At 38.6% G+C, this 25,134-nt stretch overlaps 1 protein-coding gene across 1 annotated transcript in view; it reads left to right on the forward strand.

Moving 5' to 3' along the window:
- The window catches only part of dnah6 (dynein, axonemal, heavy chain 6), a 40,532-nt gene extending 16,730 nt beyond the window's left edge, over positions 1-23,802 (forward strand). The window contains exons 40-81 of the mRNA XM_085911937.1: positions 115-258; positions 663-884; positions 1,126-1,273; positions 1,494-1,651; positions 1,745-1,876; positions 1,964-2,135; positions 3,710-3,856; positions 3,989-4,062; positions 4,183-4,337; positions 5,580-5,811; positions 5,885-6,037; positions 6,214-6,354; positions 6,672-6,914; positions 7,326-7,493; positions 7,599-7,834; positions 8,640-8,784; positions 8,970-9,086; positions 9,223-9,346; positions 9,504-9,700; positions 10,001-10,204; positions 10,526-10,651; positions 11,248-11,412; positions 11,655-11,722; positions 11,857-12,037; positions 12,579-12,758; positions 12,851-13,084; positions 15,024-15,159; positions 15,251-15,423; positions 16,207-16,397; positions 17,062-17,222; positions 17,431-17,519; positions 17,729-17,875; positions 17,969-18,107; positions 18,595-18,714; positions 19,219-19,340; positions 19,662-19,791; positions 19,926-20,053; positions 20,552-20,737; positions 21,881-21,953; positions 22,219-22,370; positions 23,332-23,554; positions 23,657-23,802. Of these exons, the coding sequence (XP_085768063.1) occupies positions 115-258; positions 663-884; positions 1,126-1,273; positions 1,494-1,651; positions 1,745-1,876; positions 1,964-2,135; positions 3,710-3,856; positions 3,989-4,062; positions 4,183-4,337; positions 5,580-5,811; positions 5,885-6,037; positions 6,214-6,354; positions 6,672-6,914; positions 7,326-7,493; positions 7,599-7,834; positions 8,640-8,784; positions 8,970-9,086; positions 9,223-9,346; positions 9,504-9,700; positions 10,001-10,204; positions 10,526-10,651; positions 11,248-11,412; positions 11,655-11,722; positions 11,857-12,037; positions 12,579-12,758; positions 12,851-13,084; positions 15,024-15,159; positions 15,251-15,423; positions 16,207-16,397; positions 17,062-17,222; positions 17,431-17,519; positions 17,729-17,875; positions 17,969-18,107; positions 18,595-18,714; positions 19,219-19,340; positions 19,662-19,791; positions 19,926-20,053; positions 20,552-20,737; positions 21,881-21,953; positions 22,219-22,370; positions 23,332-23,554; positions 23,657-23,760 (6,540 nt within the window). The 3' untranslated portion in view covers positions 23,761-23,802. The remainder of the gene's footprint in view (positions 1-114; positions 259-662; positions 885-1,125; positions 1,274-1,493; positions 1,652-1,744; positions 1,877-1,963; positions 2,136-3,709; positions 3,857-3,988; positions 4,063-4,182; positions 4,338-5,579; positions 5,812-5,884; positions 6,038-6,213; positions 6,355-6,671; positions 6,915-7,325; positions 7,494-7,598; positions 7,835-8,639; positions 8,785-8,969; positions 9,087-9,222; positions 9,347-9,503; positions 9,701-10,000; positions 10,205-10,525; positions 10,652-11,247; positions 11,413-11,654; positions 11,723-11,856; positions 12,038-12,578; positions 12,759-12,850; positions 13,085-15,023; positions 15,160-15,250; positions 15,424-16,206; positions 16,398-17,061; positions 17,223-17,430; positions 17,520-17,728; positions 17,876-17,968; positions 18,108-18,594; positions 18,715-19,218; positions 19,341-19,661; positions 19,792-19,925; positions 20,054-20,551; positions 20,738-21,880; positions 21,954-22,218; positions 22,371-23,331; positions 23,555-23,656) is intronic.
- The last annotated feature ends 1,332 nt before the right edge of the window (positions 23,803-25,134 follow it).

Raw genomic sequence — 25,134 nt, forward strand, 5'->3', positions numbered from 1 at the left:
GTTTGTTATCAAGGACTGAATGAATATGATGGATAAATTAACTCTTTTATCGTGTGTATAATAACATTCCATTAGCTTCTAACAACATATTATGTGCGTGTTCGTGAATGGCAGGATTCCAAGCGCCTGACCGATGTACTATGTCAGACCTTCATATTTTGCTACTTATGGGCAGTAGGAGGAAATCTGCCCAGTTCTCAATGGGATGATTTTGACAACTTTATCAGAGAGCAATTTAAAGACAACAACAGTGCAAAGGTACTGCACCATGTATTCACAGATAGACATGATTGTCAACTGGATTATAGTTTTATTTGGTCAATTGAAAGAAGAGTAAAGTTTGCTTGTTTATTTTTTAATGTAAGTAATTCTAATACTACTAGTTGTAAAAGAAATTGGTGCAGACAAAAATATCATTGTTGTTTGAAATGACGAGCCCCTTGGCCTTAGAGTAAATGAAAATAAAGGGTAGTTTGCTTTATTTGATAAAGCAAAGGCGGACCCTGCAAAGGTTGGAATATTACAAAATTTCTGCAACTCAGTATTTATGTAAAAATGTACACTATATTGGATGAATGAGGATAGAAATGTGATAAAGCACATTTTAGGTCCATGTAAAAAAGAATGTAATATTTATTTTATTCATTACTTGTCTTTTATAGCTTCCGACCAACGGATCCGTATGGGATGTGTTCATCAACTACAGCAAAAATACATTTGTCCAGTGGGAGACCATAATACCTTTATTTATATACGACACCGAACAAGCCTTCTTTGAAATGTTGGTTCCCACTACGGACACTGTCCGCTATGGCTATCTGATGGAGAAATTGCTTTCAGTAAACCATTCTGTACTCTTCACTGGCTCTACAGGAGTAGGGAAGGCAAGTAGTAACAATATTAAAACTAAAAATACAGTTTCAAAAGATAGATGTTTATCATTATCATGATTTTGATTTTCTTTTTGGTATTAATAGCACTGCTGGTGCCCAGTGGGCATTTGGCTTAGTTTTGTACTACCCATTGCCGTTTTGCCATTTTTCAGAATCCTCTCAAGTTTATGCTGCCTCAAATAAAATGTGCCTTAAACTGTCAAAACCCTGAACAAGGTTGTGTCTTTTACAGTCTGTGATAGCTCGGGGCCTCCTCAACGGTATCCAGGAAAGTAGGGGCTACATTCCTGTCTATATCAACTTCTCTGCTCAGACATCTTCTGCCCGCACACAAGAAATCATTGAGTCTAAGCTGGAGAAAAAGAGAAAAAACATGCTTGGTAAATAGGACAGAACACTCATTTACACACACCACACTTTGATCAATTCAAAAAAAGAACATAGTATCTTTAGTTTGTCTGTTTACACAATCATTTAATTTAATAATTGTGGTTGTCAGTTTTAGTCCTCAGTAAACACTCAGTCAAAACATGAATATTCCTTGTGATTTCTTTTCACTCATTTCATTGACTTAATCCTGTTCCCTGTCACTGTGCATAGGTGCACCTAAGGATAAGCGGATAGTGGTGTTTGTGGATGATCTGAATATGCCCAAATTGGACAGTTATGGCTCCCAGCCCCCCATTGAACTTCTACGTCAGTTCCAGGACTTCTCTGGATTTTATGACAGGGAATTTTTCTTCTGGAAGGAGATTCAGGTAAACTATTGTACAAATGCGCTATGGACAACTTTAAAGGAAAAAAGCAGAGCCTGCTTCCCTGCCTTGGCACTTCTTCATTGTCTTCTCCAGGACATGACTATTGCCGCAGCATGCGCTCCACCAGGAGGAGGACGTAACCCTGTGACTCCCCGCTTCATTCGCCACTTCAGCATGCTTTGTCTGCCCACACCTTCAGACCAAAGCCTCAAACAGATCATTACTGTCAGGATAGACATCACACAAACACACGCATAGTGCAATAGTGTTCTTCACTCTTGATTCTCTTTTTTCCCTTTGATTCTTGTCCAGGCAATCTTGTCTGGTTTTCTCAAAGAGTTCACTCAACCAGTGAAGGACTGTGTAAAACAGATTGTGGATTCAGCTGTGGAGATTTACAACCGCTTGATGGTGGATCTGCTTCCCACTCCAGCCAAGTCTCACTATGTCTTCAATCTCAGGGACCTCTCCAAGTGTGTCCAAGGTGAGAATTGAGTATACAACAATACATCCTAGCCTACAATTGTGTGCAAATATTTTTCCAAGCATGGCTATTTCATGCTTTTTGACTGAACCGTACTCATTCCCTAAACCTTGGTAAATTCCCAGTTCCTGCAGTAGCCCTTTGTTCAATGCCATACCTTGTCACGATGTCTCACTCTTGTTTCTAATCGCAAGTATTCAAACCGTGGTAGGCTAGGGAAAAAAAAAAGCCAACATAAGCCTGATTACCATGTTTATCACAACATCATTTTAGGCTGCTAACATCTTCAATGACAAGCAATGGCCAGGTATTTGTTTGTTTGTTTGTTTGTTTGTTTGTTTGTTTGCTTGTTTGTTTGTTTGTTTGTTTGTTTGTTTGTTTGTTACCACATTCTTTTTTTCTACATTTCGGATAGGGAACCATACATGTGTTTGTAGGGAAAAAAAATGTGGTTTGTAAAAAACAAAAATCACTTAAGGCTGCTGAAGATTGGTTGTATGTTTTGGGAAGGGAAATGGTGAAAAAAAATCCTGTAATTTTATATATATATATATATATATATATATATATATATATATATATATATATATATATATATATATATATATATATATATATAGATAGATAGATAGATAGATAGATAGATAGATAGATAGATAGATAGATAGATATGTATATAAAAAAAAATATATATATTTTATATATATTTTAAATATATATAAAATACATATATATATATATATATGTATATATATATATATATATATATATATATATATATATATATATATATATATATATATATATATATATATATATATGTATATCAACTGATGTGCAAAAATATCAGCGCATGTGCAATTTCAAACACATTGAGTTCTTGTATTTTATGTTGGTTTGCATTCAGCAGTTTTCATATTTGAATGATCATGTTTATATAAGAAAGCCTTCGGAATGAAAAATAAAAGCTGTCTAGTTTTTTTGTTCTGTCTTTCAAGCTCATTGTTGTATTACGACAGTAAGTGGTCCTATGTGGTCCCTGAGTAAGCAGTGATGAAAAATTGTGACCCCCTCCAGCATTCAAATCACCAATGCCTGCTTTGGAGATTGAATCCTCTCAGAGTCAAGTGCAGTGCTCTATATTGAGATGTTTTGCTTTTTTTTCCCCTCGGACACGGTATTAAAATTTGAGGGGCGGGGGAGTGCAATGGATTTCCTGTTACTGACAAAAACTTCTGATTGATCACTGAAGAGTCTTGCGATGCAGCAAACAAATCTAGTCCTGTAATTATGGCATATTTTGCTGCTTAGTACTTACAAAGAGAAATAATATAATATAAATATAATACATGCAGGTGAATAGGTTACAAAAGCTCCACACTCAACTTTGATGAAGTAAATATTCAAGATGTTTGAGTAAATTTCTGGTGAAATAGATTATGATACTGATGTAAAATAAAAGGGTAATAAGAGCTTAGGCTTCCCATTGAAAGTCTTTAATGAAGCGCAGCGATCTTACTGGCCTCACATGTATGGTTATATGCATATAAAGTTCTCCTTGTCCGTTTTTCAAGGAATGCTACAATGTGAAGCAAGTCAAATTAGAGAGAAGACTCAGATCTTTCGTCTATTCTGCCACGAATGTCAGCGGGTTTTCCATGATCGACTCATCAATAACCAAGATAAAGAGTATTTTAACACCATCGTTTGTGAGACAGCCTGTAAGAACAATCGCACTTGATACACTACCCAAATTCTTATTTGAAACACGCACATATCCAGATTTGAGTCATCATTATTCTCATACTTGTTACAGAATACTCCACCATTGACTCATTTCTCTTTTTTTTCAGCCAAGTATTTTAGCATTAACTTGGATCCCTCATACTTTGTAAACGAGCCTATCATATTTGGGGACTTTATCAAGGTATGATGCCTCACACAGACACCCAGAGAACCCCCTTACCCCCATTTTCAGACCAAAGGACCTCTTTATTGAAAAAAAAACAACAAAGGAGAAAGATCTAAACATGTTATATGCTTTTAGGTGGGTGCAGAGAAAGAAGAAAAACAGTATGAAGACCTTCCAGACCTGGATAAGATCCAAGCTGTTCTTCATGACTATTTGTGTGACTATAACATGACTTACTCCAAGGAGAGCAAGTTGGTATTCTTCCAGGATGCCATTGAGCATGTTTCCAGGTATTTGTGAACAAGCAATTCCCTCGCGCTGATCTTGTTTGTGATTGGGGATGCAATATTTGCTGATACTGTGCTCACGGGACTGTCCATCCATTCATTTTCTATGCCGCTTGTCCCCACGGGAGTCGCAGGCATGCTGGAGCCTATTCCAGCAGTCATCGGGCAGTAGGCGGGGGACACCCTGAACCGGTTGCCAGCCAATCGCAGGGCACACGCAGACGAATAACCATCCGCACTCGCACTCACACCAATACGTGCAGTGCTCAATCGGCCTACCAAGCATGATTTGGGGATATGAGAGGAAACCCACACAGGCACGGGCAGAACATGCAAACGCCACACAGGGAGGGTGGAAGCGGACCCGCACTCTCCTAACTGTAAGGCGAATGTTACAACCAGTGCCCCACCGTGCCACCTTCATTGGACTGTAATAGAGAAAATATGTTGAGTTTATAAATGCAATGCAAGTCCAAGGATTCTACCTACCCAATGACCTTTTCAATACTTCAAAACAATGCAGCATTGATTCATGCCATGGGGATGTAGAAAGTAAAACTAAAAAATCAACACACATTATGTTTTGTATCACAAAACTCAGTTGGAAAAATATTTGGTACAGTATGACATTTGGTGTTGTTCAGCAAATCCACCGTTCCTTGTCCACTTTTGTCATACCATTGAAATGCTTATTTATTCCCCCTTTTTTAAAGAAATACTTTCCCTTGTTATTCATGTAAAGCATAAAAACCAAAGCCATTATTGTTCAAACACATTTTCTACCCTGACAAGAGTGGACAAAAACACTATTCCTTGTCCACTATTGTCACACCACTAAAATGCTTAATTTATTCCCCTTTAAAAAAAATATTCAAGAAATACAATCACTTGCTATTCATGAAAAGCAAACCCACTTGTTGTTCAAACACATTCTCGTCTACCCTGACAAAAGTGGACAAAAAAAACTGTTCCTCGTCCACTTTTGTCATACCATTAAATTCTCAATTTATTCACTTTTAAAAACGATTCAATAAATACATTCACTTGTTATTCACAAAAAGCAAACCCACTGTTTTTCGTAAACATTTTAGTCTATCTTTCCCTGCAATCATTCTCTCACCTATGGTGCACCTGACGAGTGATAGACCTCTTACTTGAAATCCAGTCACCTCTAAATGGCATTCTAAACCATAAATACATCTGCTGTTCTTTTCTAAAAACGATTCTGCTGATTGGACTTTCTAGAATTGCTCGAATGGTTCGCCTGGAGCGAGGCAACGGCCTGCTGGTCGGAGTGGGGGGCACAGGCAAGCAGTCACTCACTCGATTAGCATCTCACATTTGTGAGTACCAATGCTTTGAGATTGAACTGAGTCGAGGCTACAACTACGACAGCTTCCACGAAGACTTGAGGAGACTCTACAGGATGGCTGGGGTGGAAAGGAAAGATACAGTTTTCCTTTTTACAGACACTCAGGTATGACTAATGGGAAAACCAAGAAGTTATGCGCAACTTGGGTAGTTCACCTCTAAACCGGCATGTATTAAAGATTGTTGTGGAGGAATTTTTGGAGGATGTCAACAACATGTTGAACTCTGGTGAAGTGCCCAACCTCTTTGAAAAAGATGAGCTGGAACAAGTGCTTGCTGCAACCCGCCCAAAAGCCAAAGAAGCTGGAATCAGTGAGGAGAACAGAGATGAGGTACAATCAGATGCACATACTCAATCAAAGAAATATCCCAATCATTCATTAAGTACAGGTATTGTACGTTTTTTAAACAAGTGATTCACTGTCTTTACATGATGCAATATGTCATATATGTTATATCTGGCATTCTGACCATGTGGCCATGGCTAACATGTATTTGTGATCTTCAGGTGTTTCAGTATTTTATTTCTCGTGTACGGGAGAAGCTGCATATTGTGCTGTGTATGAGTCCAGTCGGTGATGCCTTCAGATCTCGCTGTCGCATGTTCCCCTCACTGGTCAACTGCTGCACTATTGACTGGTTTGTGGAGGTATGTTAAAATCACTATCATTTCTGAGCATGGCAATTCATTTTTGACTTTTTGGATTATTGTGATAGTGTCTATTGATTGAGTCGAAGAAGCATTTTTGTATACACATAACCATTAACTGTGCCATTGTGTTGTCTTATTTCAATCAAATTGACTACATGCTTAAATGTTAAACTGCATCAAGTCTGTGACCTATTGATATCCTCAAAGTTTTGCATTCGTCTTTGAGAAGGTCGTTAAAGCCCCTAAAGTCCACAAACCGCTGCTAAATTGTGCTTGTCCCTGAGCTGTTGTCTTTCTATGCTGTTTTTGTCCAGTGGCCCCGTGAAGCCCTGCTTTCTGTCTCGCGGGCCTTTTTCCACAGTGTGGACTTTGGAACGGAGGAACTCAAGCATAGCTTCTCAGATTTGTGTGTAGAGACGCATGTCAGTGTTTCTGTCATGGCTGAGAGATTCTACTCAGAAGTTAGACGTCGATATTACACTACGCCCACCTCCTACTTGGAACTTATCAACCTGTACCTGTCCATGCTAGACGACAAGAGGATGCAGCTAGTGCTTGTAAGGCAAAGCCCAAAAATGAATGAACGAATGAATGAACGAAACAAATGAATGAACGAACTAACGGATGGATGGATGGATGGATGGATGGATGGATGGATGGATGGCTGGATGGATGGATGGATGGATCGGTGGATGGATGGATGGATGGATCGGTGGATGGATAGATGGATGGATGGATGGATGGATGGATGGATGGATGGATGGATGAAAGATGGATGGAGGGATGGATGGATGGATCGGTGGATGGATCGGTGGATGGATCGGTGGATGGATCGATGGATGGATGGATGGATGGATGAAAGATGGATGGATTCATGTTTTTTCAGATCAAAGTACCCCATAAAGTACCAAAGTACCAACATATTATAACCTCAGTTAATTATAATTTTGCCATCTCCATATAAATAGGCAAGGGACCGTGTGAAGAGTGGTCTTACTAAGCTTCTGGAGACCAATGTACTTGTGGCCACAATGAAAGTGGAACTTTCTGCTCTGGAACCACTTCTCAAACAGAAAAGTACAGACGTGGATGCTCTGATGGAAAAATTGTCTGTTGACCAAGAGAGTGCTGATGAGGTACAGTATTTCACCCATTTATTACGGTGCCATGAAATATATGAATTTCCAAAACAAATCCCAGGTTTTGGTGTATTTGATGCATGCATCTTTTGAAACTTACAGACACGTAGGATTGTGAAAGAAGAAGAGGCAATAGCAAAGGTCAAAGCTGAAGATACTCAGGCGATAGCTGATGATACCCAAAGAGACCTGAATGAGGCTCTTCCTGCCCTGGAGGGAGCTAACCAGGCTCTTAATTCTCTGGACAAAGCTGATATTTCTGAGCTCAAAGTGTTCACCAAACCCCCTGACATGGTCATGACTGTCATGGAGGCTGTTTGCATCCTGCTCAATTACAAGTACGTGTGCTTTCTTTCTTTCTTTCTTTCTTTCTTTCTTTCTTTCTTTCTTTCTTTCTTTCTTTCTTTCTTTCTTTCTTTCTTTCTTTCTCCATTAACAATTAAGATTCTGGGACAAGTTAGGGTTATACACCAACTATAATTAATGAAAGAGGGTTTTGTTTGTGAATTATTTTTTTGTGTCATCTCTCACAAAGAGTATCAGAACAAGGATACACTTTAAAATGTATTATTTAATGGTACATATTCTAGCTAATTTAGGCAAATTTATACAATACAGAGCGATGTTGACAGGTGTCTTGCTTGGCCGCTTCCTTAATACAATGTGGCATTTTCCTAGGTAGAGTTTAATTAATCTGCGCCATTCTTGAAATTTTCCAGTGTCAATATTGACGGAAGGTAAATGAATGAATAATTAAATCCAATATATTTGACACTTTGATGTCAGATGAGGAAGCAGGCGGCGATGACTCACTTGCGCTTGGCCTGCCCCCCCCCGTAACTCCCCTACGGCGGCTTATTAGTGTCACCTCGTGCTTTAAAAAAATAAAAAATAAGAGAGGACAGATTTACAGCCATAGGCAAGCGGTCTGGTGTATCATTCAATAGCAAGTGGTGGGTGCAAGGGACGGTGCAGTCAACAACTTAACATCACACCCGTTCCCAATATGGCGTTGTGCAGTAAAATAAACCATGGGGATTATTTTGGCAAATACAAGACGAGACAAAAATGTGAACACCTTATATTTTTCAAACTTCATTGAACAATTTTGCTCTTTTTAACCATCAATTTTTACCTGCACAGACCGGACTGGCCCAATGCCAAAAAGCTACTGGGTGATTCCAATTTTACCCGATATCTGACAGACTACGACAAGGACAACATTAAGCCTCAAGTCTTGGCTAAACTGCAGAAATACATTAACAACCCTGACTTTATACCCGAGAAGGTCTGTTTCCATTTTTAGTCTTTTTTTTTTTTTCTTTTGGCAATAGTTTTGAGTGATAACTACTGGGTTGATATAGTTTGCACTTGACAATGTCACAAGTTTACAGCTTCTTGGTGTATGTCATTAAAATATACCTTTGCATTTTTGAACTGATTAATGCATTTATCTGTTTGTTGGCTTTTAAGGTGGAAAAAGTCTCCAAAGCATGCAAATCCATGTGTATGTGGGTTAGGGCTATGGACATATACTCAAGAATCCTCAAGGAAGTTGGTCCAAAGAGAGAAGCATTTGCTAAAGCACAGGTCAGCAATTTAGTATACAGGACAGACATGCCTAATCTCATTGGAGCTGTATGCATTCACCTAAAACATCTTAGTTTCACGTCCCTCATGGTCTCCTGTTTCTGCAAACTCAATTATACCTACACATCCAATATAGTCGGAGCTGGAAATCACAATGGCAACCCTGAGAGAAAAGCAACAGCTGCTCCAGAGTGTGGAAGACAAGATCAGGGTTCTACAGGAATCATATGACAGCAGCCTTAATGAAAAGCAGGACTTGGGTGATTGTCATGTCTTTTGTACTTGTATCACTATGAAGCAGATTTTTTTTTTTTAACAATTCACTTTTGATTAATTCCTAAATGTACAGTAAGAAGCAATGTAGTTTAGCAGCAACATTCTGTCATTTAATTTTCTCCCTCTCTTGTTTTCATAAAGTTAACACTATGGCAGTGACACAGGCTCGGTTGACCAGAGCAGGAAAGCTAACATCGGCTTTAGGTGATGAGCAAGTGCGCTGGGAGCAAAGTGTTGCCACATTTGATCAACAGATCATCGACGTCGTAGGCAATGTCTTCATCGCCGCTGCTTGTGTGGCCTACTATGGAGCATTCACCTCTCACTATAGAAAACTGGTAGGAAGAGTCTCCTAATTCAGAGCTTTTTAGGATGCTGTAACTTAGAATATGAGCAGCCGTGAACATCATCGCTGCAGTTTTACACAATACAAATCCTACTCTGCGCATTACACATTATGTATGTATGTACAGTGGGGCAAAAAGGTATTTAGTCATCCACCAATTCTGCAAGTTCTCCCACTTGAAAGATGAGGGATGCCTGTAATTTTCATCATCTTGCACTGTCCTTGTCATGCATAATAAAAAAGTTGGACCAAATTAATATCTTCAAGTTTTCACATTTGCCATTTTCCATAGCTTGTTGATGAGTGGATACTACAGTGCCAGAACTTGAAAGTACCCATAAGTTCCAGCTTCAACCTAATCAATATTCTGGGTGACCCATATGTCATTCAACAATGGAATAATGAAGGTCTTCCACGAGACACGGTCTCCACAGAAAATGGAATACTGGTGAATGAGGGTCGCCGCTGGCCTCTCATGATTGACCCACAGGATCAGGTGAATTAGAAGTATCCTTGACCTCCAGTATACAGTTTTGAGCATTACTCACTGAATAGTTTGTCTTTACTAATTTTGCGTCACCCAAAAGGAGACATATAAAATCCATAGTATTGCACTCCAGTAGACTTGCTGCCAGAATTAATGATTTATGTACCTTACAATACAAGCTTATATTACTAATTATTCTATACCTTCCACTGACACAGTGACAGCGTGGAAATCTCTTTGACATTCTTTCACAGTAACAGCTGGAATTTGTGTTCACTTATTCCATTGTCAAAAATACCTTTTTAAATATGTCCCTTTTTTTTTCATTAGGCTAACCGATGGATACGCTCAAAGGAAGCCAAGCATGGACTTAAAGTGATCAAGCTCACTGACCCAAACTTTCTTCACAAGCTAGAAAATGGCATCCGTATGGGCATGCCTGTTCTGCTGGAGGAGGTAGAAATGATATTGAACTTTCATGTCAGATTGAAACATCCAAAATTGATCATAAAAATATATAATTGAAAATAATAATTGTAAAAAAAAAAAACATTTTTGTCTTTTATCGATTCCATGAAGTATTGTTGCAAAAAAAAATATTACCAAATTTACTACAATTCATGCAGACTAACTACAAAACTAAGTTAGGTCAAAAAGTGTTTTGGACAATCAAAGAGATAAGTTTAATGATCGAAATGAACATCTCATTTTAAAAGAAGTTGAACAGTGAGCTAAACTATGTATACAGATTTGGATAAAATATAAAGAATAAATTATACAGCTAAATTAGATGATGTTGGCAACCTTTCTTTAGTAATGGACTTAAGTAATCAAGAGCCACTTGTATCAGAATGGTGGAAAACAGATATATGGCTGCTAATTGGAACAGGCTCACTGGTGTTGAGTGAACATTTTTTGGCTGACAGAAAAGTAGCAAAAATTCTACCATTGTCAAAATACTTCTGGATCATGCTCATACATCTCTCCAAAGTGGAATGTCATAAATGTTTCAATTTGCATGTCTACATTTGTGTTTTCTTCTATGGGTGTAGTTAAAGGAGACCCTGGATCCTGCTCTGGAACCTGTTTTGCTGAAGCAGACATTTATAGCGGGTGGACGGACCTTGATCCGACTTGGTGACTCAGATATTGACTATGACAAAAATTTCCGATTCTATATGACAACTAAAATGGCCAATCCGCACTACCTACCAGAGGTAGTGACAGCACATCGTCTCATATTTTGACACAGTTTCATTCATTTTAATTACATCTGTAGTGTAGTGATACATGCTGCCTTTCACAGAGCCTGCACAAGTTGGATTGATTTTTGTTTCCCTGATAATTGGTGATTTTTTCCCCAAACAAATAGATCATCATAAGGCATATGTGCGCAATGTGTCTGACAATGTTTTTGTTGTTGAGTTAATGTTTTAATATGTACGCATTTACCTTTCAGGTGTGTATCAAAGTCACAATTATAAACTTCACTGTGACTAAGTCTGGCTTAGAGGACCAACTGCTTGGGTATTGCACTATTACACTAACATTAGAAAAAAAATAAAGCTTGCAGCTGGATTTTGTTTTAATAAACAGTAAAGCAGTGTATTCCATCACATTCTGCCAAATTATTTGATCTCCTCCATCCATTCTCTTCTCAGCGATGTGGTATGCCTGGAAAGTCCACACCTGGAAGAGCAGCGAAACGATCTGGTTGTACGTATCAATAATGACAGGATCCAGCTGAAAGACATTGAAGATCGCATTCTGAAGCTTCTCTTCACTTCTGAGGGAAATATACTTGACAATGAGGAGCTTGTTACCACTCTCCAAGAATCAAAGGTAAAGTAAACCTAGGTTTGAGGAAAAAATATAATTAACTGCTTTGGTGTTTAATCTGACATCAATTTATTAGATTAATTCCAATTTAGAATTTCTGCTTCTATTCCACAATTTAATTTCTCTCCAAAATGAGTGAAGGCATATTCTAGTTTTTTTTGTCGACTGAAAACATTTGGATTTGATTTGATTTCATTTGATTTGCTCAGCTATAAATGTGGTGTTTTATTACTAGCGGTGCTGAAAAAGTTTGTTTCAAATTCTGAATAAAGCCAAATAAAATCTGAAATTGACGCAAGCCCAAGACCCCCGTGGGGACAAGGGGTATGGAAAATGGATGGATGGGTGGTTAATCTTTTGTCAAACTCATTTTTTGATGCCAAACCCAAATTTAGAAGGCGCATATATAGACGAATTAGCCACACGTTTCAATGTAGCATATACTAATCTTAATAAATCTTAATCTTAAAAATCATAATCTTCAATGTTACTGTGTTATTGTTCTAATCCCTCTTTTTTTTAAATGTTTTTCAATCTTGCTCAGGTGACATCAGCAGCTATAAAACAACGACTGGAGGACGCAGAGGCCACCGAGCTCATGATTAATAATGCAAGAGAGGGTTACAGATCTGTAGCCACCCGAGGCTCAGTCCTGTTCTTTGTCGTTGCCAGCCTCTCTGAGATTGACCCAATGTACCAGTTCTCACTCAAGTACTTTAAACAAGTGAGAAAGACTGCATTTGCTAGGATTGATATATCATGAAGACCACATAAATATTGTATAAAATATTTGTTTCTTTATCTGGCCAACTGCAGCTCTTCAACACCACCATTGAGACATCTGAAAAAAGTGACGTGTTGGAGGAGCGTCTCCAGATCCTACTGGACCAAATCTTACTCAACTCTTACATCAATGTTTCCCGGGGCCTGTTCGAGCAGCACAAACTCATCTACAGCTTCATGTTGTGTGTTGAGATCCTGAAGCACCATGGTAACATCTCAGAAGTGGAGTGGCAGAATTTCATTAGGTCTACTGCAGGCATGGAAAAGGTGAGCTTGGAAGCATTACACGTAAAATGGCTTGTTGAAAAACCTCTTGCAATTTTAGGGTAAAATAGATTTTAGGGTAAAAAATCCTGTCATATGTCATCTGTGACAAGAACAAAAGGCCAGTGAGGAAAATAAATTAAAGCATTCTGTGGAGTGTGCAGCGATAGAGGTCCATTTATCATTCTCTAATGGGTGGTTAATGAGAAAATATTTTCATCTAATTTGGTTACCATGTATTCTCACAAAGAGAAGAAAACAAAACTTGTTTTTTTCCAAATTCTCTCAATAACAAGACATCTTTATATCTTCCCACAGTGATGCTTTAATTAGGTTTTTATTTGTCACAAAACTACATTTAGCTTCTCTGCCTTGGTTGCTTTGTTGGCTGCAGACTTAAGGCAAACCTGTAAGGAGGAATAATAATATTTGGGTTTTATAATCAAAAATGCACTCCTAATTCCAATTGATGTAATATACTCACATCAGGAAATAAAATTAAAGCTTTTCAGATTTTCTAAATACATCAGGATATTTTGATACTTTTGCTCCCTTGCACAGTTTATTTCAAAGGTTAAATGTCATTTCCTGTTGTATAGAGATTAACTGAAATGTGACACAGTTTCCCTGGAATCCGAGAGCTAAGGCTAGATTAGTTTGTAGATTAGATTAGAACACTCCAGGCATGGGAGGTAGAGATGGTGTTGGAGCTCTGTGCCGATGATCTTCCCAGCTGTTTTGATGAGCCGCTGGATGCCTGCCTCCCGAGCATTCATGCAGTTGGAGAACCATACAACTGCACAGTACAGTATGAATACACACTCCCAATTGCGCAACAGTAGACAATTACTGCCATCTTGTTTTCTAAATTTGGACACTGTTTATGTTACTGGCACAGTCTTGTGACAGTGTTTGCATTAATCTCAGAGGAACACTCCTCTGACACCCACTGACTTACAGTGATGCTTTCCTGCTCATGAAGTACATGGGAAATGATTTGCTGATCAGACTTCCAAAAGTCTAAAACTATATCTTTTTGATGTTGAGTTAAAATCATGCACCTGACCTGCCATGCCATGGTCCTATACTTTTGGTGCAATTGACATCATACAAGCAGAATCTGACCTTGTTGGAATGGGCGTGGCATCTTCAGTTAATAGGTGCTGAAGCTGGCCTTGTTCTCTGTCAAACTGGGAATCCAACTCATTCGACTCGTCCCTCTCCCCTACTGGATGTGATCCTTGTGTTCTCTGATATGGCCTTTATGCCCTTGCTCGTTTTTGTCTCGTTGAAGTGATGTTTCACATGGTGCCTTTTGATTTTGTAGATATATGCCTCTTGTCAATCCTGCTCAGACGTCTCTAGTGGATAACACAACAAATAAATTTGCTATGATAATAAGGAGCACTAGAGGGACTTTGAATTTACAAATAAATTGATTTGCTGTCACAAGTGCTAACTATTCTGCTGGTTGGAGAAACTTTCATGAATCTGATCAAAAGTCCCCCTGCTAGTAAAAGCTTCTGTGGCCATCCCTAGAATTCTAAAAGGGTGCATTTCCATGGTCATTTGGTCTCTAGTGAAACCCATCATCTACCCATCATCTACATACTTGCAGCCTGTGAGTAGAACCACAGAGAAGCTTGTAAAAGGTACTCTTGACGTGATGGACCGGTTTGGACATAATAATTGTGGCCTGCGAGTGGAAGTATTGCATTTGTATGCTCATATTAGTCAACGATAACTGGTCTGAGGAGACGGGGTGACTGGTGGCTTTATTGTCATCCTAATAGTGTATTTCCTCTTCTGTTTCTCACTTCTGTGTGTCATTGTCTTCTCCGCACATCCATCAACGTCACTTCTTCTGCGATATAGATGGTATTTATGTATGTGGATGTTTATAGTCAGACAATCTAATTATCCCTGGTTTCATATCTGATAGGAATATCCAGAGAAACCAGATGTCCCATGGCTAAATGAGTTTTACTGGGAGACAAGTTGTGAATTGGAGGATTCACTGCCATGCTTCAAGGGCATCCCCAAAGAAATCATTGCTACTCACATCCATGTTCAGCTCGGTAAAGTTGCACCCCATCTCTGATAAGTAATATGTTCCTGTCGTTGTGAAAAGATTTTCAGTATTAACTAGTCCCTTTTACCTATATTTAGGAAGTTTTGAGACATCTTTTAATCCAGAAAATTGGGAGGGCTATGTCTCAGAGTTGCCCCCTCTTGATACATCAGAAGAGGGAAAGCAAAAAGGTGGAATCCAGGGCCACTGGAATGAAAGACTGACTTCTTTTCAGAAGTTAGTTCTTATCAAGAGCTTGATGGAAGAGAAGGTAGGTTAGAATCGTCAGTATATAATTATGAGGGAAATTTGACATCACTTTCTTTACGACCGTTACCAGTTTGATTTCTCAATTGTCACGGATACTGAGACCAAGTACCAATATCACTTGAACTTTTGATACATAAAATGTCCCCCCAAAAACGGTAACAAAGAATTAAGTATACATCACAATGTGTGATCACAATATCACAAATTTCCTTCAAATTAAATTCATATTTCATTCATTTATAATTTAGAATTCCTCATCGTAAAATGGCCTCAAGAGGGCTGTCGCGAGTACCAATACGTTAAAATTAGGTTAGTATTGGTACTCGCCCGTTCTTAATAATTGTGACAGTATCGTAAAATATAATTCATGTCTAGTGTCACTGGAGAGACGTTGCGGCCCTTCGAATGACACAATCAGCTTTTCAAAGTACCTACTTTGTATCTTCCACTACAATGAGACTTTCAAAACAGCCTTGAGAAATGTAAACCGTATTCTGTATGTGTGGTCTTAATGATCCTCAAAATGTACCATCCTTGGCAACAATAAAAACTGTTGATTACAAGAACAAGACGAGGCTTATCTGAAAGCTGTTTTGTTCTTCTCAGTCAATTTCTGTTGTTGCACACAATTAAGTTTTATTTGTCAACCACTTAATGGACTGCAGTATCTTGAGTGTCATCCACACTAGCTATCGTCCTTATCCGGTTGATAATTTGAGGTTCAGCTACCAAACTAATATCAAGATTAAATATTGTTTACTTTGTATCGTTCTTCCTTGTCCAGGTTGTTTTTGCAGCGACAGAATTTGTAATTGTCAGCTTGGGAAAGCAGTTTGTGGAAAACCCTCCAATTGATTTGGCTAATCTGTATAATGACATGTCCCCATCTACGCCACTGGTTTTCATCCTCAGCACCGGATCAGACCCTATGGGTGCCTTCCAGCGTTTTGCAAAAGACAGGGGTTGTCTTGAAAGGTAAAATCGTGTACAAGGTGGTGTAATTAGATCTTGCATGTGACTCTCACGAGTAACAATGTCATACTCAATGCCAAAACATTTGTCTGCTGCATTACACTTAAATGCAAACATTCAAGTCCATGTAGAAAATGCTGTGTAAGAAAAACATCAAGCTACTTGGAGATGGCTTGATAGCCTTTGCCTTGCCGTTCTTGTTTATCATTTTCTTTCTAATCTCGTGAGACAACTGATCCATGTTGAGTGTGGAACACACCATGTCACCAAACGGCACATTGACTACTTGCTACTCTTTTGATTGGCCGACTGGCGGGTTACAAGTTTGAAGACACACCTCGGTTGAACATACCTTATAGTCTTTTAACGTTTTCCAGGGGTACCATCATTTTTGTCCAGGCGTATTTCAAGAGTTTCTTTTTTGAAATAATTCCGTTGAACCACAATTCAAAATGAATTTAATTGGATTTTTATCTATTATTAAGTCAAATGATTTATTTCTGTACCAACTGTGGTGGGCTTTCTGTCATTAATAGAGGCCAACAATATTCTCCGCCAATTACTTTACAGGGCCTTTAGGATGTGATACAATAAAGATTATTTTGAAGTAATATACAGTATATACAATCATGTACTATTAAAGTAATATTTTTTCTCTAACTATCAGGGTTGAGTCCATTTCATTGGGTCAAGGACAGGGGCCAATAGCAGAGAAAATGATTAAATCAGCATTAGAAGATGGAGGCTGGGTTTTCCTGCAAAACTGTCATTTAGCAGTCTCTTGGATGCTCGCTATGGAGGAGATCATTAAGACCTTTGCTGAGCCCGGTTTGTGTAACACACTATCACACACGCCCTCAACTGATATTGTTTTAACTTGCTCTCTTATACCATGTGGTCATGTATGTAACAGTCACCTCAGTTTCCTTTTACTTCTCTTAGCCATGGATAAATATCAGAACTCTTGCCACACTTATTTTATTTTTCTTGTGGTGTATGTTATGTATGTTGAGTGAGGCATTCTTTTACTGCACAGACACATCAATCCATGAGAACTTCCGTTTGTTTCTCAGTTCCATGCCTACCAAAGTGTTTCCGGTTACAGTGCTACAAAACTCTGTCAAGGTAAACATTACTTGAATATTAAGTGTATTAGAGAAAATGTGAAAGTGGAGTACAATAACTTAATCCCATTTAGATTTAAGAGCGTTAATAGTTGCCACTTATGCCTACTCTTTTTTTATGGTTACAATGTAATGATCAGACAAAACAAAGAATTATTAGGAAACAAATATTTATTATGTAATATAATTGCTTGCGTTTTATTCTTCAAGGTGACAAATGAACCTCCTAAAGGGCTGCGGGCCAACATTCGTCGGGCCTTCACCGAGATTTCCAATGATTTCTTTGAAGACCACTTGCTGGGGCTGGACTGGAAGAAGATGGTCTTTGGACTCTGCTTTTTCCATGCAGTCATTCAGGTTCAAAAACAGCAATGATGTTGTATTTTCCTATTTTGCTGTTTGTTGTAGTTGTACGCCGTCAAACGTTGACCTCGTTCATATGCACTTCAGGAGCGCAAAAAGTTTGGTCCTCTTGGTTGGAACATTCCTTATGAGTTCAGTGACAGTGACAGGGAGTGTGCTCTGCTCAACCTGAACCTCTACTGCCAAAATACAACTATTCCCTGGGATGCTCTCACATACATCACGAGTAGGTCAACCCTAATATATGACTGCTTCACAAGTACTGTGTTTCAAACGTTTGACTCTGAAATATCCATCTTGATTGCTGCAGTTTGATAGTTGTTGGATTTATTTTTACATGACTGTGTCCACCTGAACCACCACTCAGTATATGACCTTAAGTAAATATATCAATATATCTATATCAAGGTAATTATAATTAATGTTTTATAATAATGAAATAAGTCACTGATGTTGTTGTTCACTCACTGCACAGCATTGGCTGAGGTCCCATTCGGTGACATGAATGTTAATTTCTGCACATTATTGACTGGCGACCAGTCCAGGGTTAGGATCAGCGGCAAAGAGATGGATGAATTCATATATATGCTAATATTCTACATGCACCAAAGGAATCATGTCAAAATAATCCAGCATGATCCTTCTCATGATCCACACTGAGCCCTATCTTGCTTGAAGAAGCTAACTGGTCAAATGTGAGTGTGTATTTCCAGGTGAGATTACATATGGAGGCAGAGTGACAGATGTCTGGGACCAACGCTGCCTTAGGACAGTCCTAAAAGGATTCTTTTCTCCTAAAACTCTGGGCCCGTGCTATACTTTCTCTCCATCAGGTACTTCTTTAATTTCCATTTGGCCTGTGACTGTTCACACTTACTTAAATTATGTGCATATACATTATTGAGTTGTGTTTGAAATAATATCAGTGTGTTTAAAAATGTGAGTAAAACTCAAAATCTTTAAAGTACTTTTTATTTCAACGCATCATAAAAGATGCACATTATATTCAAAATCTAACCTTGAGAGAATGTATTGATTTTTTTTAAATTACACTACGGATCACAACGAAAAATTAATCATGGATAGCTGTTTATCCAATCACAGCTTCCACGGCGTTAACTAACTTCTTGCATTTAATAACACGTTTTCCTGATGATGATGCGGTATGATGATCTGTTGATAATCTATGACTACTCAACCTACTGGTAAATGATTTTGCCATAAAGCAGTACAATTTATACCAAAACGGAGATTGATTTTGTCAGAGTCATGTTGAACTGCTATTTTTTTAAACACAACTTTAATAAAGTGATTTAATAATTTCTCCTGCTCATTAGGTATCTACTATGCCCCCGCATTGGACTCAATGGATTCATATATAGAGTACATTGAGAATCTTCCCATCATTGATGATCCTGAGGTCTTTGGCATGCATGAAAATGCTAACCTGGCCTTCCAGGTATGGAGCTAAAAAAACAAAGGACTAAAACAAAGGACACAAGTAGGAATTGTCCTGGTCGTTGTGAAGTGATGTCATGGGCACTTAACTAACCTTTAACATTTTTGTTGTACATATCCAATAGTTAATTTAGTATACTTGCTGTGTTTAATGGAATTTTAAATTAACAGTCATACTAATTCAAAAAGCAAAAACAAATGGGCACATTCAAAACAGAATTTTCAATCTGTAATTGAAATGTACCCTAAGTTAAAAAGAAACTATAAACTGCTTTTGATCAATTACCTCCTCCCTTAACTGTAAATGTTTTTGTCTCCACAGCGCCGAGAAACCATGATTCTGATCAACACCATTCTGGATGTTAATCCTCGCTCTTCAGCCCAACTCGGAGCCAAAAGCAATGACGAGATTGTGTGCGAGCTTGCCGACGCTATACTTGCTAACCTACCTGGTACAAAGACACATTTTTTGCCAATTAGTATTTTTCTGTCATGGTTAGAAAATGGTTTAAGATGCATTTTTAAGGCAGAGTTGTGTTTCTACGAATACAGTACATGTCTGATATGTTTTTGTGTGTTTTTCAAGATCGCCTTGACATGGACGTGGCGCTTGAGTCTCTTTTCGACAGAGACAATAACGGTCGTGTCAACTCCCTAACTACTGTGTTGGGCCAGGAGGCCAACAGATTCACCAAATTGGTCCGCTTACTCAGGGTGATGATGAGAATGATTTTTTTTTTCAGGAACCGTTAGAAAGTGGCAAATTAATTACCCAAAATGTAATTAACTTTATTTGATTTGCATCTCTATTTTTGCTTGTTGAGCAGTAGTTCATAAATTGGAGGGATATGCTTTCATTTATGTTGCACCAAATCACAACAATTAGTAGGTGTCTCAAAACCTGCTACTCACATATTAAAAAACCCAACTGAACTTTATGTGAGCAAACAGGAATTTTGTATAAGCAAGGGAAAAAAAAAATCACATCTTTGGAAGAAACCTTTATGACATGCATTGTCAAAAGTCAGTATTGGGATGGCCGTCTGTCTTAAAGAACCATTTTAGCCATCTAAAGGGCAAGGAAATAGCAAAAGAGAGGAAAACAGATTAAGAAATTTGGAAAAGTGTTGGGAATTAAGGAAATGAATTACCAATACATGTAATGTAAATCCGATCAAATACTGCCTTACTTAGACATTTCGGTGTTTCCAGGTGTCTCTCATAACTTTGCAGAAGGCCATTGGAGGTCTAGTGGTGATGTCCGAGGAGATGGACCGGATCTACACGAGCTTTGTTAACAATAATGTTCCTGCCCACTGGTCCAATGCATCCTACCCATCTCTAAAAGGCTTGGCTTCCTGGGTCAAAGACCTGTACCTCAGGATCTTCTTTGTTGAGGTTTATTTATGTCTTGATTCCCAGACAGTATATTCTAACGCTTGTGTTTTGTTACAAGCATTATACACACACTTTCTCAACACCTATGAACACTGCATTATGTGGCAGTGGTCATTTGAACAAAATTGAATTGGATTGAACAGTGCTGCAGTCACAGCAGCAAAACATTTGTCGTCTTCGTCCCCAAGTAGTCTTGAATCCACAAACCTCCCCTTCCCAGTTGAGATACTTCAGGACTAATGTGTTCTTGTTTCTTTTTTTGGGACAGAAAATTATCAATTTTCCAAACCGCTTATCCTCATGCTGGAGCCTATCCCAGCTGTTTTAGGGCAGCAGGCGGGGGAGACCCTGGTCACCAGCCAATTGCAGGGCACAAATAGACGAACAATCATTTATTGTATTATTCATTCATTCATTCATTTTCTGAACCGCTTAGTCCCCACGGGGGTCGCGGGCGTGCTGGAGCCTATCCCAGCCGTCATCGGGCAGTAGGCGGGGGACACCCTGAACTGGTTGCCAACCAATCGCAGGGCACACAGAGACGAACAACCATTCGCACTCGCACTCACACCCAGGGACAATTTGGAGTGCTCAATCGGCCTATCAAGCATGTTTTTGGGATGTGGGAGGAAACCGGAGTGCCCGGAGAAAACCCACGCGGACACGGGGAGAACATGCAAACTAGGTAGGTAGGTAGGTAGGTAGGTAGGTAGGTAGGTAGGTAGGTAGGTAGGTAGGTAGGTAGGTAGGTAGGTAGGTAGATAATCTGATAGATAGATAGATAGATAGATAGATAGATAGATAGATAGATAGACAGACAGACAGACAGACAGACAGACAGACAGACAGACAGACAGACAGACAGACAGACAGACAGACAGACAGACAGATGAGAAAGGTCTCACATTTGAAAACGTTGCTTTCTTTTTACACAAAAAAATGAAATGGAAGCTCCAAGGAAGAATATCATTTTGTAAAATAAGTCGAGACTATACATTTTACACATACTCTGTGCCAATTAAACCGCTCTCAGTTTCTTTCATATGCAGGTAGATGGCTGAAATGCATGTACTGATTCATATTGAGAACATTACATGAGTTATTCAAACACAAGTTAATTGATCTATTTTTAACTCCTCTTAGACTTGGATCACACGGGGCCATCCCAAATCTTTTTGGATATCTGGATTCTTCTTCCCTCAAGGCTTTCTAACTGGTATGCCACTGCTACACTAAAAACATTTCCTTTAAATGCTTTAATATACCATGTCCATGATAGTAAGGCAAATCTCAAAACTGACCGAATATATTCGTTGTGGTACGGTTAGTGATGCTATAAGTGTTGCGTTTGTAAAAATAAATACAGTTTAAAACGTTCTCAGAAAGACTGAAGAGTATTCTGAGGCCAACAAAAAGAGTATTTAACGGAAAGACACTTTTCAAGCTAACACGAATATTCTCTCCTAACTGTTGACATGTAGCAGTCCTGCAGAATCACGCCCGACAGTACAATTTGCCCATCGATGAGCTGAACTTCCGCTTCAACGTGGTACCTGTGTACAGGGACCAGACCGCCGTGGCCGAGGCTCTACGCAATCTGAACAGCAACAGTGAACTCCCCATGGATTTGGAGGTACATTTTAGATTACCATATTTTCCAGAATATAAAACGCTACTTTTGCACAAGCTTTGAAACCTGCGCCTCGTCGTGCGGCTTTATCATGATTTTTATGATATTGTAAAATGTGTGCATATTCTCTGCGGTTTATAGTAAAGTCTGCCTTATATATGGACAAAACTAGATTTTCCCCTAATTTTAGCTGGTGCGATTTATATTCAGATGCAGTTTATAGTCTAAAAATTACTGTATTTGTTTTTGGGGGAATGTAAATATCATGCTTCTATAAAATATCTGAATGAAATACTTGATTAAAAGTATTTCAGAGAAAATAAGTTTAGTTAAAGTGAGTCACTTTTTTCACGACATTACAATTTATTAGCATATTCAATAACATGTTGATTAAAAGAAGTCAATTATATGACATTTACTTAAGTATTGGAACTAAAAGTATGAAAAAGTGAGTGGTTAGAATTTCAATTACAATAAATGATATTGTTCTGCAATTTTTGACTTCACATTTATATTTTATTGAGTTGTTAGTGTATTTTATTTCATTTTATGGGTAGAGTATTTCAATATATTTTATTTACTGACCATGCTGATTTGAAAAAAAAAAAAAGATTACTCACCACTTCAGAGCTTCAATAGTTTCCTACTTTCACTCAAGTATACAGCGATCCCTCGCTTTTCGCGGGAGATGCGTTCCAGAACCACCCTGTCAAGTAAGCACGCACATTTATGGAAATCCCAGTTCATGGTACATTCTGGGCATATCTGCAATATGTGGAAAATCTGTGAGCAGAGCAGAATTAAATACCAATGCAAATGCGTCCTTGTGTAGAGATTTGACAAAAAAAAAAGTGAACAGTTATTTGAAGGCTCCTGGTTTTGCCAGTACGCAATATTATGAATGCGTTATTGGATGAGTACCAAATACAACACAATTACCAACGTTTCTTATTTGTGGATGCAGTTGCCAACGCCTGAGAACGGTGTGCTTGTACATGGCATGTTCATGGATGCGAGTCGTTGGGATGATGACAACATGGTGATTGAGGATTCGTTACCTCGAGTGATGAATGGCATTCTTCCGGTGGTGCACTTTGAGCCACAACAGAATTACGAGCCCGAGCTTGAGCTCTACCATGCGCCACTGTACAAGACCTCAGTGAGGGCAGGAACTCTTTCCACCACAGGTGCATATTTCATCCAAGACCCTCACATGTAATGCCTGACGTACATGTCAAAATTGAAACATGACGAATTTACTTCCATTCTTCATTTCTTCCTTTTTCTAGGACACTCAACAAATTTTGTTGTGACTGTAATGCTTCCATCAAACAAATCAAGCGACTATTGGATATCCAAAGCATCTGCTCTGTTGTGCCAGTTGAATGACTGAGTTTTATTTCCTGATTTAGGAACACATTTTTTTGAGTTTTAAATAAATGTAAGAAATATCACAATATAGTGGTTTCAGTCATAGATTTTAGTCATTGTCTCTCTTTCATTGATGTTAATTTTGGAACCAGGTAAAGGTATGAATGATCCAAAAACAGTTATCAGTTGCACACACACACTTTTCAAGTAAATGCTTGTGAGCCATACATTTTCCCGCCACACCGAATTAGTGTACTCAAGCAATCCAGTCACTATTTGTGGATAGCTGCTGGATATATATATACTTGATTTATGTATGCAAGATTTAAAGCAATATGTTTTGCCTCAGGAAATGAGAAGAAAATAGATATTGGATTTCATAAATCATACAGTTGATTGGTAAAGCAAGCTTACTAAGTAGACGAGCAAATATTTCTTACTAACAAGCAGAAGCGCTGTACGGAGTGCTGATCATCAAATTAGGAAATGCTTCCGCCACAACCGCAATGTGCAGCAGCTTCCTATTTGTGTCACTTAGGGCATGCTGTGCAAACACATTGGATGTGTGCTTCCACCTCAGTGCTATGGCAGGGAGCTGACAAAAACAATCTTTGTCATATAGGCGTACAAACTTACATAGGCACACACGCACACACATCTTTATTTCTACCATCCATCTATCTTTTTCCATTTATTTGAGCTCAGGTCAAAGGGCCAGGAGCTTAAACGGGGAAGCCTCGACTTCCCTCTCATCCAGCACGACTCCAGAGGTGCTCCCCGTCCAATCAGGAGACATAATCTCTCCGATATGTTCTGGGTCTTTCCTGTGGCTTCCTCCTGGTGGTACAAGACGGAAAGACGTCACCAACCTGATGAGATGCCCGGAAGCCTGATTTGACTCCTCTCGATGCTGAGGAGCAGCAGCTCTTCTCTGAGCTTCTCCTGAGCCCTCTGACTAAGCTTCCCACCCAATTTCTAAGGGAGAACCCAGACGGCCAACAAAGGAAACTTTTCACAGTGATATATTACTTATATTAAAATTGTCATGGATCAATATTGTTTGCTTTATGATCAGTAAACAAATATCTTACAACATGCAGGATTTAATAGAATGAGAGGAGAATGTGGCTTAAAATAAACATCAATGGATATGGATTGACTCCAAAAATTAAATTAGGACTCTGGTGCAATGAAACAAACTGAAATGTTATTTTCAGTTGTCTAATGACAAATATAATGATGATAACTCACAAAAATACACAACAATAAAAAGATAATAATCTAAACCTTAAAATTGCTGAAGTGTCAAACCCCTCAAAATTTGCATGATTTTATATTTATTTGATGGGAGTGTATTTGTGGATGATTTTACTATCAAAACAAACCCGAATAGAAT

Source organism: Syngnathus leptorhynchus, chromosome 5 (assembly GCF_054491065.1).
Source record: "Syngnathus leptorhynchus isolate UIUO chromosome 5, UIUO_Slep, whole genome shotgun sequence".
Taxonomy (NCBI): domain Eukaryota; kingdom Metazoa; phylum Chordata; class Actinopteri; order Syngnathiformes; family Syngnathidae; genus Syngnathus; species Syngnathus leptorhynchus.